General features: G+C 40.8%; 1 protein-coding gene across 2 annotated transcripts in view; it reads right to left on the reverse strand.

Annotated features, from left to right (window-relative positions):
- Positions 1 to 287: 287 nt before the first annotated feature.
- The window catches only part of pacsin1b (protein kinase C and casein kinase substrate in neurons 1b), a 32,726-nt gene continuing 18,497 nt past the window's right edge, over positions 288 to 14,516 (reverse strand). For both annotated transcript variants that reach the window (XM_084349969.1, XM_084349970.1), the window contains exons 2-10: positions 11,000 to 11,125; positions 8,111 to 8,267; positions 7,789 to 8,024; positions 7,107 to 7,262; positions 6,434 to 6,609; positions 6,231 to 6,351; positions 5,285 to 5,409; positions 4,621 to 4,817; positions 288 to 3,420 (exon numbers count right to left, since the gene is read on the reverse strand). In XM_084349969.1, the coding sequence (XP_084206095.1) occupies positions 3,311 to 3,420; positions 4,621 to 4,817; positions 5,285 to 5,409; positions 6,231 to 6,351; positions 6,434 to 6,609; positions 7,107 to 7,262; positions 7,789 to 8,024; positions 8,111 to 8,267; positions 11,000 to 11,059 (1,338 nt within the window). In that variant the 5' untranslated portion in view covers positions 11,060 to 11,125 and the 3' untranslated portion in view covers positions 288 to 3,310. The remainder of the gene's footprint in view (positions 3,421 to 4,620; positions 4,818 to 5,284; positions 5,410 to 6,230; positions 6,352 to 6,433; positions 6,610 to 7,106; positions 7,263 to 7,788; positions 8,025 to 8,110; positions 8,268 to 10,999; positions 11,126 to 14,516) is intronic.

Below are 14,516 nucleotides of genomic sequence, written 5' to 3' on the forward strand. Positions count from 1 at the left end.
TATCTAATGTAATGAACTGTATTTTAATTTTGAAAAGGGAACATTTATAGATGCTTACCGAAAGTCAGCTTCTTTTAAATTCAGTTTATGATTATGTAATCATCAAAATTAAATCTACAAAAAGGCTTGAAATATTTCATTTTATGTGAAATGAATGGAAGTTTCACTTTTTGAATTAAATTATGGGAAAAAATCAACTTTTCCATGATGTTTTGACTGGTCTAAATACGTTAGGCGACTGCATTTTGTCCTTGTAGGGCAGAGTCAAAGTCTCTTGTGTCACAGTGTTCTGATGACATCTTTTTATTTTTTGCGTATGCAGATGAACAGGCACTACAGTTTGGAAAGTACAGCACTATGCTAAAGAAAAGAGAAAGCCCTCTAAAGTTCTCTAAAAGGTTTTCCTCAACATTTGCAGATCAATGTTTATCCAGCAGACAGAAAAGAAAAAGGAGCATTAGAGTATTTTCTTTTTTTTTTTTTAAACATGACTTTAACCGTCCTTCAGTGTATCACAGGAGTTTCACAGTGGACGCTGCAGCTGTAGGCTTTTACACACTTTAACAGTACACGTGTTAACAGTCCCATTCTGTTTTAAAATACAGTTAAAAGTCCGTTGAGAGGCCGAAGTCTTTAAATTCATTTCATCTTCAGACAAAGAGGGCCTGCGTGTCGCGTCAGTGTAAACTGAGCTGGATAAGCCGGAGTCAGATTCTGCAGAAGCGTGCTCTCTTTCACTTTGTTGGACGTGACGGTTGAGAGTCTTTGGGGTGGCAGAGGTGGATGATTTTTAGTAAGGCAATATTGATTTCACCCGTCTGAGTCCACTGCTAACAAGGAGCAACACTTTTTAAAAAGTATACACAAGCATAAACACAGCACAAGAGACGATTCCCTCCTGGACCTTTTTTTTTTTTCCCTCTTTTAAATGGACTTCTCTCCTGCAGCAGAGAAGGCAGTCGTCTCATCAATATTTCAGAGACGGATCCTCTTTCTGCTTTCTTGTGCAGAGCTCGTCGCAGCTTTCTCTGTCTGCGTCAGTAAGAGAACACCCGCCTCCCTCATCGACGAGGGTGTAGTTTTCACCAACACCTGTGGTAACCAGGGGTAACAAATCTATCTCGTATAACACGTACTGTACCGCCACATGCACTCATACTCTTTGTCTGATTCAGATTATCTGATTAAAACAAAAATATTTAACTATAAAGACGTGTATAGCCAATATTTAATACAGCACGTGTTTTGGTACACAGTGAAACCGACGCATCAGGACTATGTCACGCAACGTAAATCATCCTGATAAAGAGTTTTAATTCGATCAAGAAACTGTCAATAATTTGGTGGAAACGAATCGAGGACATGCACTGGATCGGTTCAGATCAGAGCGATAAACAGTGTGTGGGAGCATCAGCATGCACATAATCACAGAGATAAGAGCTGGAAGCTGATAATGCCGAGTCAATGACATTCACTCAGAGTAAACAAGTCTTACTGAATGCAGGGATTAAAAAAATAAATAAAAACCCTGGTCGTGAAATGAAGCTAATCTCCATACAAAACAGCTCCGAGTTTATATTTCCGAGCAGGTTCAGCTCTTGGCGCCTGCATTATTAACACAGTAAAGAGAAACAGGAGGAGAAACTAAACGACAGGTAATAGTTATAACAGGCACCTTGTTAGAGACAGGTGGGACAGCGGAGGTTAATGTAAACAATCCTTTTTTCCATTTCAAAGAGAAGCTCTGCTCGGCGACTTTTATCTCGTTTCAAAAAATGCTAATTCTGTGACATGCTGTGGAGCGCGGCGGGAAAACCACTAAAAGCATTAAAGGAACAGTTCACCCAAAAATGAAAATCCATCATCATCTGAATTTCTGACTTTCCATCCATGTCGATGGAGAAGTCGGTGAATTTTTCGTAGTCCCCAAAACATTTTGGGAGCTTCAGCGTTGCCGCATTCTCCTAAACAACAGAAGTGGATGGGGACTTGTTTTGAAACGTAAAATACAACCAAAAAAATAACATAAAATGGCTCCATACAGCTCGTCTGCTGTAATCCAAGTCTCCAAAAGCCCCTAGATCCTAAATTGATTTGAAAAGGTGTCATTTACACCCCTTTTAAAGCAAAAATCTTCAGTGTAGCTGCATTAGCGCGCACCATTGACTTATAATAAGATCTGGATACAGTGTCGAAGGCAGTGCCCTTTTCATTCCTTTTGAAAGCTGTTCAGTGGCGTTTTGAAGCCAAAAAAACCTCGACTTCCCAGATGTGAAAATACCTCGATCTTCCGTGTTGTGCGGCCCATAGAGCATGCACCCTAAACACTTCCTCCTCCTACCGAGCCGGCTAACCTCAGTAACGCTGTTTTGCTGTGAAGCTCAAGAAATGTTTTGTGGACTACAAAACTTCACCTGACTTTTCCATCAGCATGAAGGTGAGGTCATTTTACAAATTTCCCTGTAAAGGAATAGATTGACATTGTGGGAAATATGCTGAGACAAGGAGAGTTAACACAAGGAGATTGATACCACTCATCTCTACACACTAAATATGTAGCTAGAGCTAGCATTCAGTCGGCTTAGCATCGTTCTCTCTGGATTAAACAAAAGAGATATAACTATTACATTTTTTTGGGCTTTAGAGATTGATAGGGTTGATTTTGTTACCTTCAGGCGGGGCCAGGCTAGCTGTTACTCCCTGTTTGCAGTATTGAGGCTAAGCTAAGCTAAGCTAAACTAAGCTAACCTGTTGACTGTAGCTTCGTATTGACTGTACAAAGAAGAGAATGGTATCAATCCTCTTTTCTAACTCAAGACGAAATCGAAGCCTATTTCCCGAAATGTTGAACTTTTCCTGAAATGCTAAACATGTAAATATTCCACAAAGAAAAGAAAACACTGTATCCAATGAGAACACAACTGTACAAGCATCCAGACTGTAAAAAAAGATTAAAATATATACATGAAATGCACAATGCATAGCTCATTCTCACTATCCAGGCACAACTGATGAAACCATATCAATATTATGATGAGAGTAAAATACTGTATGGCGTGTTAGCATCACATCTGAAATCAAACACAGCTACACACAAAAGAGGCTATAATATGTTGCTTCAGTTTGCAGTATTTGGAGATGATGATGTGATCCTGAACAGTCCTCTCTGTGATGAGTGCTGAGATGAAGACACTGTGCCCGACAGCAAGAGGAAGCTTTGCTTTCAAGTCTCTGGCAATGTGCAGGTATGACCGGACGGGTTCAGTCTGGGTTTGCCCTCGGATGACACAAGCGTCCTCAGCCGGAACAGTTAGATCGGCTCCACGTAATTGGCCGGGTAAAGACCCAGCTGGCCGCTGTCTAGGCGACCTTTACACCAGCCCTGCTCATCCTCCTCCTCCAGCTTCGTCAGCTCGTCCCCTGTATCAGAGAAAGGACACAGAAATGTACAACAGGAGGACATCGTGTCAGACAGTTCTAACTGTTGTAATACAAAGTCAAAGTTAACACGGATTTTATAACTGTCAGCAAGAAGATTAAAGGAACACTCCACCAAAAACCCATGTTTTCACTGTCAAACATTCGCCCCATAATAAAACTTTTAATGACATAACACTAAAGGCATCATCAAAGGCAACCCTAACCCTAACCCTTGGCGGACCATGCTCATGCAGTATTTCTTGGTCTCGTCCATAACTTAAGCCTTTTTGAAAAGGAACGACCATTGTCATTCTTATCAAGATAATCACCTCTTCTCACTCAGTGGAGAGAATGACTTTCCCTCTGTGTCTCTTTGGGGTATAAATACTGGGATTATTTGATATTTTTCTTTGTTTTCTTTTGTTCGATCCCTTTATCATTATGAACTGTACCTGTGCCCTACTTTTACTGATTGTGCAGTGATATCCGAGACCTCATCTGTCCTATGTTCTATTCTTTTAATATAAATGACATTTTCTGCAACAGTATATTGAATTTAATATTGAGACCTTTCTCTGTGGAGACTCTGTGTTCTTCCAGTGCCTGCTTCTGTTTATTACAGTAATCAGACAGGTATGTCTGTCTTTGGTCGACCTTGAGTATTGTATAAATAGTTTGACATTTTGCGAAGAAGGCGAATATGCTTGCTTGCTGAGTCAGATGAGAAGATAGATCCCACTCTCTAATCTGTCTGTTAAAGATGATATAACAGCTGGTTGTCTTATCTTAGCATAAAGACTGGAAACAGGGAAACAGCTAACAAAATAATTGCTATAAAGCAATCCTTCTTATTGATTCTTAAGTGTTTCTTTTGTCTCATGAGGTATTTATTGTGATATCACCTAAGTGCTAACAATTCACTCCTAACTTATGTTTTTGCCAAAATACGGCTAAAAAAACACCTTCTGTTTGTCACCGGTGCATGTTTATCCTCGTCACACCGAATACATTTGCTGACACTAACAACAAAAAGTTAGTGGATATTTTTTGGTAATCCATGATGTTGTTGATTCAAGGATTCAACACAGTTACAGACACTCAAAAGACTTTACTGTGGAGCTTTCCTCTGACATTATGTACTAACTGTGCTGGCAGGGATCCACTGTAAGAGACTTTTGACCCTTTGACTGTCGTGCTCACCTGATCTGAAGCTGAGCTCGTCCTGCTCCTGGCCGTCGTAGTCGTACAGCGCTCTCACTCTCACACCTTTGCCCACATCTTCGTCGAAGGGGTTCGATCCTCCGTTGGTGTCGTTGCCTGAGTTCGGGGCTGTCTGGTCCTCGTCCGACCACTCTGTGGAGGCCGTGAACGCCTGGTTCTTCTCGTAGCTGCTGACACTAAAGATTACACATTACAGTCAGCATTGATTTTCAGTCTTATCAAAACATTGTTATGATGTTCTTATACTAATTCTGCTGTGACTATGTGTCTGTTTTATAGTGTTTTAGTGAATCATTTCTTCTATCACTGCTCATAACACTACTGTCGCAATTCCTATTATTCCTATTAATACAACTACAGTACTTCTATTATTTCTGCCATATTTGTGCAGTTGTTGTTGACAATATGACAAGTTACTTATTTATAAAACACTTTTAAACAAAACAAAATTCCTTGCAAAATGATATGAATACAAACAAATATTAAACATTCATCAGACACCATACAGGAAGGCAGACACCGGCTACATTATACAAAGATAAACTGATGATTTGAGAATGTTACGACAAACATGTAGGAGAAGATCTAATAAGAGCATCTTATCATCAAATAAGCAAAAAAATATATTTGTGTTTAATTTTACCTTCCCCGGTCTCCAGCTTGAGCGTGATCTCCTGCTGATGAGATGTTGGTCAGCATGACTCCATCACTGCTTTTCTTTGACTTTTCTTTCTTCGAGATGTTATGACTCAGGTCATGGTTGTATTCCTGAAAAACACGAGGCCAAACCTGTTAACTTTGGGTCGCAAATTCACTTTGCAAAATGCTTAGCTCTCCATCTGGAAAGAGTATTTGTTTGTATTCTTCGTCTTCATCGCTACCTTTAAACTAAAAGAGATACAAGGTGTAATATTAAAGGGATAGTTCAACTTTTTGGGAAATATGCTCCCCCTTTCCTGTCGAATAAGCAGTTTCCTAGAGTATTGACTTACTGTGAGGAAAAAAAAATCTATGCGGCAATTTATCATATTGTTTCCTCTTATGATGTATTACTGATATACTGGCACCACAATGCAGTATAAAAAAAATAATCTCCTGCTTTTTGCCTTTTTAGGGGTATTATTTCACCTTCAGTTACGCAGACATTGCGATGAATCAAAGATGATTTGTCACATTATCGCTGAATCATAATACCATCGTTATCATGAGGAACGTATCGTGAGTTACTCTGTGATTCCCATCTTTAGTGAGGAGGCACCAACAGAGACTAATACTGGCCAAGAAATAGTCCAGAACGTAACATATTCAGATTAAACAAATAAGATATCACATGTGAATTAGCTGTTTCCTCATGTCTACAGTCTTAATGATAAGCTAATCTAACCAGCTGTTACTGTAGCTGTAACCTCATTAGGGTATAGACATGAGAAAAGTGTCAATCTTGTCATCTAACTCTCAGTAAGAATGCGAATAAACGCATTTCCCAAAATGTCAAATTATCCCTTTTAATGCTTGGACAGTAGAGGAGAATGCTGCAGGTCTTCAGTGATAATGTCCTAACCCTGTAGCTAGTAATTGTGTTTCTGTACCTCAAAATGTGGCCAGTTCATATGCATGCCAGGGCCGTGAGTGTTGCTGAACCACTTCAGATCTTCCTGTGCGCTGGCTGATGTGATGGTGTGTTCAAGTTCTCTGTACACTGTAGCATAACTGTGAGAAGACAGCGAGGGTTTAGCGTACGGCTAACGATTGGCTTGTGTCTCATCATATTAACTGTTTAAACGTCTCAAACCTTTGTCCTTCTGTGAGGTTGAGGTGGCGTTTGACGTCCAGCAGCACCTCCCTGAGGAAGCTCAGCCTCTTCTCTTCAAACTCCTGGCACTGGTCGAACACCTGCTCCATGTTTTCCATGTAATTTGGAGTGCACTTACTCAGCTCATCCAGGGCTTTCTCATACTTCTCCCTGGCCTACACACAAGAAAAAAAAAAGACTCTTAACAGCCTGAAATATTGATGATATATAATGTGTCACTCTCAAGTAGGGCTGAATAATGTTTTAAAGGCACATTTCTGGTCCACGTCTTGCTGTTTTTCAGTTCTGTGGTCTAATGTGAACCCCATTAACCTCGGATGGACTATCAGTGCGTATTCAAGCACAAGAAACAATCTAAGCTCAAGAGTGTAAAGGTTAAGGCCGTCAAAGCAGAGAACAGCTAATGTTGGAGTCGTAAGGGAGAAACGCAGAGGGGGAGGTGTGGTATTCAGTCACACATTAACAGTGCTATGCTGGCTACAGCTACGACACGTTAATAACACTTAATAACACCCAGGGTGCAGAGGAACCAGCTCTACATCTCAAAATAGCCTCTGAGCTGATTTGCTTTTGGCTTGATTGTGGAAAACAACATTTGCATAACGATGATCCCCAGCAGGCCTGTTGGAGCTGCAGCAGCTGATGTTCTCACCTTCTGGGAGTCCTGTTTGCACTTGTCCACCTTCTCGGTGAGTTTCTTCTGCTGGTCGGCTGCCACAGAGGCCTCTCCCTTACTGTTGGCCTCCCTGATGGAAGCCAGCTTCTCCTCTTTGCAGGCCATGTGATAGGACTTCTTAGCAGCCTCGAGCTAAAAGAAGAAGATGACATAAAGCACGTGCGTTTTGTCAATCAACACACGAAAAATATACACAAGCATGGAATCGTCATTCATTAATTCCCCATAAATAAATCAGGGCTGAAACTAATCAAGTCCCCCTGAGTAACAAAAAATATGTCTATCCCTATTGGCATCTAGTCATGCTGATCTTATAAGTTTTATGCGTGAAATATCTTCTGCAATCGTAGTTCAACTTGAGGGGAAAATAATTTCCTTAGTGCTCGAGTCACTGAAAAAATATCTTCTCTATAAACTCAACAGCACTACGTCTTCTCAGACACAATGTCCCGGTTACTGTTGACTTGTGTTTCAATTTTTCAAAGCTGTCAGCACCACAGATTCAATCTGTGGCAGTCTAAAAGATCGATATTTCAAAACTTCTGCAAATAAAACTTTTTTTTGATTATTTGGTAGAACTGACCCTTTGAAATGAGCTAAATGGGTCTAAAAATGTGTCTACGCCTGAATGGATGTGTAAAAACACACACGTCCTCACCTCCTTTAGCTTTTTGGCCCAGGGTTTCTGGGCCTTCTTGAAGCCCTCCTCTGCCTCTTTGGTTTCCTTGAATCCTCCCATCATCTGTTTGTGGTACAAGTCTTTCTGCCAGTTCTTCACCTTCTCAAAGTCCTCGTTCATCAGGTTGTTCTTCACATCCTGGTGAAGCTCGCTCACCTTCTCCGCCTCCGTCATCATCCCCACCCAAGCTCGCTCTACTGTGCCGTACTGAGGCCCTGCAGGAGCAATGAAGGGCAAGTAAGTCAAGTGAAGCTATAGATAAAAAAAAAACATATTTGCTATTTAACAGAAAACTGCTCACCTCTGTCGACCAGTTGTCTCCATCTCTTGGACCACTCGGTCAGTTGCTGGGCGTAGGCTTTCTCAATTTTGGCACGCTCCTGGATGCAGTTCATCAGGTCACTGCAGAGCCGGTGACCATCGTCAATCCGCTTCACTGTGCGCTTGTAGTTCCCGACCTTAAAACATAAAAACAACATGTCATTTTTTGCGTTCTCTGAACAGTGAATTGTTTTAAACTTCTGGGCGTGCCCTGGTACTTAATTTGGGGTCAGATTTGGATTCGATGAAAAATAGCTTCTCAAATTTAATATATTACGAGAATAGGTTGACATTATGGTCTATAACCTTTGCTGAATTGTCAAACTTGTATTATACATAATACAAGTTTGTGTAATGAAATTTCTGCCTGTAATTCCCAAGCCACATCCACACAGAAAACAAAAACTAAACAGACTAATTAATAAACAATAATCAAGTTATAACAATGGATGAGTTCAGATTTCTGCTCATTTTTAAAACCCTTCTGCTGCTTTGAAATTTAAGAGGTGACTAAGAGTTGCATCTTGTTGGGATAAATGGTTACAGAAGGCGTTATGGTTGTATTATGTTCCTGAGAAAAGTGCTGTGTACTGTATTGCTGTTTAAAGACATCATCGCGTGCAGGAGGTGCCACCTTCTAAAAGGGACTTTTCTCTCAGCCTGCAGGTGATGCATTGAACAGGCAGGAGGGAACAGCAGGGAAGAGACCGCTGCTGTGTGTGGAGTTACGCAATGAAAGCAGAGGGCGGGTCATTGTCATATAATTTACAACTCTACATGGACGCAGGAGCAGAAACCACCCATAGAGTTCTGAGCTTTGCCCAGAGACTGAGAGAGAAAGAGAACGAGGATAAAATCCCAGTTTACTGCGTTTATTTTACACCTTTGTTGCAGAGAGAAAAAAAAGACTGTATCTTTGCTGTATGTGTGATCGATGTTTACCCTGAAAATGGCACTCAACAACTCTTGAGTGTGGACTAAATGAAAAGCAGCAGGAGGACAAATGATTGTATTCCACACCAGCCCTCCTCTTCAGCAGCAGCCAGCCGAGTCAGCGATCAGCAGGCAGCACTGCAGCAGCTCTACTGTAATGCACCGACTGACTGTGATGTAGTGACTGTGTGCTGGAAACAGGCACCTTTGCTGCTCCAGCTGATTCCTGAGCACGCTGCCCGGCTGGAGGATGAAAACACAGCCGAGTCCGAGAGGAAATTACAATACGTAAACCCTGAATGTGGGATGGGATGATTCGTCTTTTCTATCTCAAATGCTCGCTGAGTCCATCCGTCACACATGCAGTATCTAAACATGCCGTGACATGGGAGTCAGTGTTATCTGTAGCTGAAGATGTACCGAACATTTTCCTGGTTTGAACACTGCGAACAGTCACCAGCTCTCATATATAATGAATGGACTTCCAGGAACTTGTTGCTCAAATTACTGGAGGCTTTTTGTGCTCAGAAACGGTTGTTGAAATCCAGTCCAACGTATCTAGTCATCTAGACCAAAACAATACATCAATTATTCAATCAACAAAATAACAATCTGCCAGTATTTGGTTAAATGATCGGCTGAGTTGATTTACAAGCAAACATTTCAAAGTCCCAATTTCTCTGTTCTCGACTATTGGTCAGACAAAAGAGAAAAGAGCCTGTGGGTCAGGACACAGTGTGGGTCCTCTGCTACTTACACTCCACATATTAACCTGTCATCAAAAATGAGACACTTGGGTACTCCTGTAACTCCCTTTACAGTGGGATCAACAGGTCGCCTCTGTCCTGCCTGACATTGGTCCAAAATGCGGCTGCCAGGCTCCTGATTGGTTCCAGGAAGAGGGACCATGTTACTTAATTTCTAGCCTCCCTCCACTGGCTTCCAGTATGCTTTAGGATTGATTTCAAGGTTGGGCTGTTTGTTTTGAAAGCCCTAAATGGACTCACCCCGTCCTATATCACAAACCTCTTAAGCCCTTATGCTACATCCGAGCTCCTCTTCAATTTGTGACATTTAGTTGATGCACGCCTGTCTGCTCTTCCTATCTTTAAACAGGAGCCAGAATGAGTGGATGAGTCAAGTTATGAAGTACATTAAAAACCCAGAATGGTGTAGCTGTCAATGCATTGGTACGAGACAGATACAGTAGTTACTCGCCTTTAACAAGCTCAAGAACCTAATTATGTAGAAGCTAACTTCAACCACAGAGGCTCAGGCCTCTTTTAGAAAACAATTGTCTACTCTGTGCTTAAAAGCTGTCTGCACAGGAATGGAGGTTGAAATGTTAAATTTGGTGATTTCAAATGTGGCTTGTCATAGAGCAAAAAAGACAGCATGAAGTCAGGTGGTGCTGCAAACAGAGTCATCTCTAATATGAGCTGTAGCAGGAGAGAAACAAAGCCCTGAATGTGCTGCGGAAAAAAAATGACAGCTCACAAAAGAGACATCAGTGCCATTGGAGGAGGCAGAGTGCCACTTCAGAGTCCTCCACAGTTATAAAAAAAAGTGGAAATTTTATTTGAGAAGTCCCTGATGGCTACAATGAACGAGTAACCATTTACTGGCTTTACCAAAAGAGTACATCATTAGTTTTTAATTGTTGCGCTTATTTTACCAGTTGCATATTGGCACTGAGGCTGTGTGAGTGCCACCAGCAGATCTGTGCTGGCTCAGAGATCAGTGATCGATCACACTTCGATAAATCCTGAGCTCATGCGTTTTCGTGCGAGCCTCTGCCCACACGCAGTTGACAAACGAGGCCCCTCATCGTTCTTCTCACCTCCCAGGGGAAGCGGGTTCATTGAGAGTTCATCACTCGGCAGCGTCAGCTCCGACTAAGGTTTAATCTGTCATAGACTGGTCTCTGCTGTCTCACCTCCCAGAAACTGTCTGTGGTCTCCTCCTGAATGGCGGACTCGTCGTAGGCTCCAGACATGGTCCCAGATTTGGCAGGATGGCTTCAGGCTGTGGCGGTCTGCAGCAGAGTAACACTCCTCATGCACTGCGAGAGAAAACGAGCACAGACGAGTGTAAACAGGGATAAATATGCTAATGAGCTGCAAGGCGCTGTCGAATAAGGTGACTCGGGCTACATTCGCTAAAATAATCAATCACGTTTAACTTGAACACGTGCAGTTATGACGCTGTCGTTTTAAACAAGCTTGTGCGTTTCAGCTCATCACGCACAGATTAAATCCTTTTTCCTGCAGCTAATGTGATCACGACATCATAGTCTTAATCTCAATACTTTGTTTATGCTCTTTCACGGATTTTAATGTGGATGTCAAATGATTATGTAACAAGAAGAAGGCAGTTGGCATTAAAGGTTTATGCATGAGATTATTAACCACACATTTATTACATTAACTGCCTTTGAAGAACAATAGATAACACCACTCTACGTCTGACAAACAAATGGCATATTCATTGCTGAAATCAACCTATGAAATAATGTCGAGGGCTGAAACTAACCAACAACTATTTTCCTGCCAATTGTTTTTCAATTAATTGTCTATAAAATGTCAAAAAATGAAATGCCACATTTTCCTGAAGATCAACATGATGTCTTCAAATTGCTCATTTCATCTGTCCAACAGTCAAAGAACTAAAAATATTCAATTTACAACATTGGAAAATTCTCAACTGACAAGCTGGAAACGATGAATGTCTGGCATTTAATTTAACAGTAGCTATTAATTTTCTTTTGAACGACTGCAATGTCAAATTTAAAAGTTGACTTTACTTGTTGCACAAGCTAAAAAGTTTAAACAACTTAAAATTATAAGTGTTCTTCACTGGGTAAATTGTTTTGTTCCACTTTGTCAGATTTTACAGTGTAATAAACTAATCCATAATATGTCAGTCAACCTATTAAATAGTAAGAAAATAGTATAAAAAAAAAAGTTCCCTTGATATATTCCGGGGCTCAAGGTAACATCAGTCAACATCAACAAGAAAACATTTATATTCAATAAATGATGATATAAAAAGGGAAAAAACTGCATTAAATTAAGTGGTTCTGCTCTGGGAAAAGTTGAGCAAAGTCAGCTTTAATTTAATCTTCCTTAAATCAAGAGAATTACGCCAACAATCACAACTAAAGCTGCAATGATTAGACGATTACTACAATGCAGTACTGAGTTCCCTCCCCAGACAAACCATTCACACCTGGGCTCACCTAGCCCTAGCAACCCAAATGAAGGCCCACAAGCATCCATAACGACTCTGTAAGGACACTCCCACACAGAGTTAGCTCGAACTGAAGAAGCCTCGTGGATGAGAGGTGAAACGTCTTCTAGAAACTGAAACAAGTCCAGTTGACTTTGATACAGCATTTAGGATTAGACGATTAATTTAATTGGAACAAGAGAAAATTAGTTGTTGACATACTTTGCTCATTAGTCATATTCAGGCAAAAATTTAAATTACTTATCTTTTTTACTACAAACTACAGGCAGCGCTTGATTAGTCAATTCATCAATTATTCTAAAGAAAATCAGTCAAAAATATAAAAGGAAGGTTTTTTGTTCCTTTGTCATTTCTGATGGTAAATGAAGAGTCTGTTGGTTGGACAAAAGAGGCAATCTGAAGAAGTCATTGTGGAATAATCTGACACGCTTTTCACATCGGATTTTATTATAGACTAAACAATTAATGGTGAAAATAATCTTTAGTTGCAGCACTAAAACAGATAATGTAGCTAATAACGCTGAACAAGCTAATACACACGTGTACAATGTCCAACCTGAAGGTGACGAGATCACTGATTGCCATCAGCAGAGCATTTTACTTTGCACAATACTTTCCACATACTGATATCAGACAGGCTCGGGTACTTACAAAACCATAATCAACCTCATAAGCTGCACAACCTGCACTGTGAGTGCTTCCGGTTATTTCTCCCTCTGCTCTCCTGAGATGACTCTGTCAATACATTTAATGACTGGATAGTAATTTTCAGCGGCATCGACTCAGCCGCTGTCAGAACAGTGCAGCCTAATTGCAGAGTAATCTTCCTTCATTCAAGTCATCTAACATTATCCCAAGGCCTCACTGGAACACCTCATTCTGCTGCGGAAATTAATAGCTGTGACATGATGTGACGATGCTGAAATTAGGACACAAAATGACGGGCGAAGAGAGAGAATAAACCAAAACCATCCATCCAGAACCATACTGAGCTGCAACGATTAGTGGATTAATTGATAAGTTGATCGAAAGAACTATTTTGATCTTCAACTAATTGTTTTAGTCAGTTTTCAAGCAAAAATGTCAATTATTGTTGGATCCAGTCTCTTAATTGTAAGAATTGATTGATTTCTTTGTCATTAATGATAGTAAATGACTCTTCAGGCTTTTGGCTGTTGTTGAACAAAAGAAGCCATTTGAAGACGTCAGTTTGGGCTTTTTTTCGCAATTTGTTTGACATTTTTTAAGACTAAAGGATTAATCGATTAACCGTGAGAATAATTGCACGATTAATCAATAATGAAAATATTGTTAGTTGCAGCCGTGATCCACTGTGGTCCAGTGGCAGCTGGGCCAGAGCCTCTGTTTGAAGTGACTCTTAACATTTGTTGTTGAAAAGACAATCAAACAACTACAACAGAGATGCAAAATGAGAATCAAAACAACCTCAAAGAGATGCAACAGAACTGCAAAGAGACTGAAACGATGCCAAAGAGACACAAATCGAGCAGACAGAATTGAAACAACCACAAAGAGAGGCAAAACAGCTAAAGAGGGTCGAGAATAATCACAGAGAGAGGCAACACAACTGCAAAGAGCTGGGAATAACCACAAAGAGACACATAACAACTACAGAGAGATGGGAACGGCCACAAAGAGATGCAACACAACTACAGAGAGATGCAAAGTAACCACAAAAAGACAAAACAACTACAAAGCGATGCAACAGGGGATGTGAAATGAGATGCATAACAACTACGAAGGCACACGAAACAACCACAGAGATGCAAAATCAGACACAAATTGACCTCAGCAGCACAAAGAGATGCAAGACGACTACAAATAGACTAAACAACAACAAAGAGTGTCTCTTTCAACCTGAATGGAGCCTTTTACATGTCTGTGTTTTAAAATCTGCATCTGTGTATATCTGTCAGCACAGGGACTGGTCGTCACAAAAAACAAATAACGGCTGTGTGAGTGAGTGAAGACACCGGCTGAAAACACAAACATTATCCCGGTGCTGCTGCTGCAGCTCATCAGCGCAGCGCTCACCTCCAATTATTCAGGTTCACTTCACAGCCCAAACTGCAATTTCAGAAGTGACTACACTGCCAAATGTTCACACAGCGTACTGAAATTATGATGGGCTCTGAGAAAGAGGTAATTAGACACAGCTGATGATGTTTATCACTACAACTTTA

Source organism: Pagrus pagrus (genome assembly GCF_965226575.1).
Source record: "Pagrus pagrus genome assembly, chromosome: 3".
In the NCBI taxonomy this organism is placed as follows: domain Eukaryota; kingdom Metazoa; phylum Chordata; class Actinopteri; order Spariformes; family Sparidae; genus Pagrus; species Pagrus pagrus.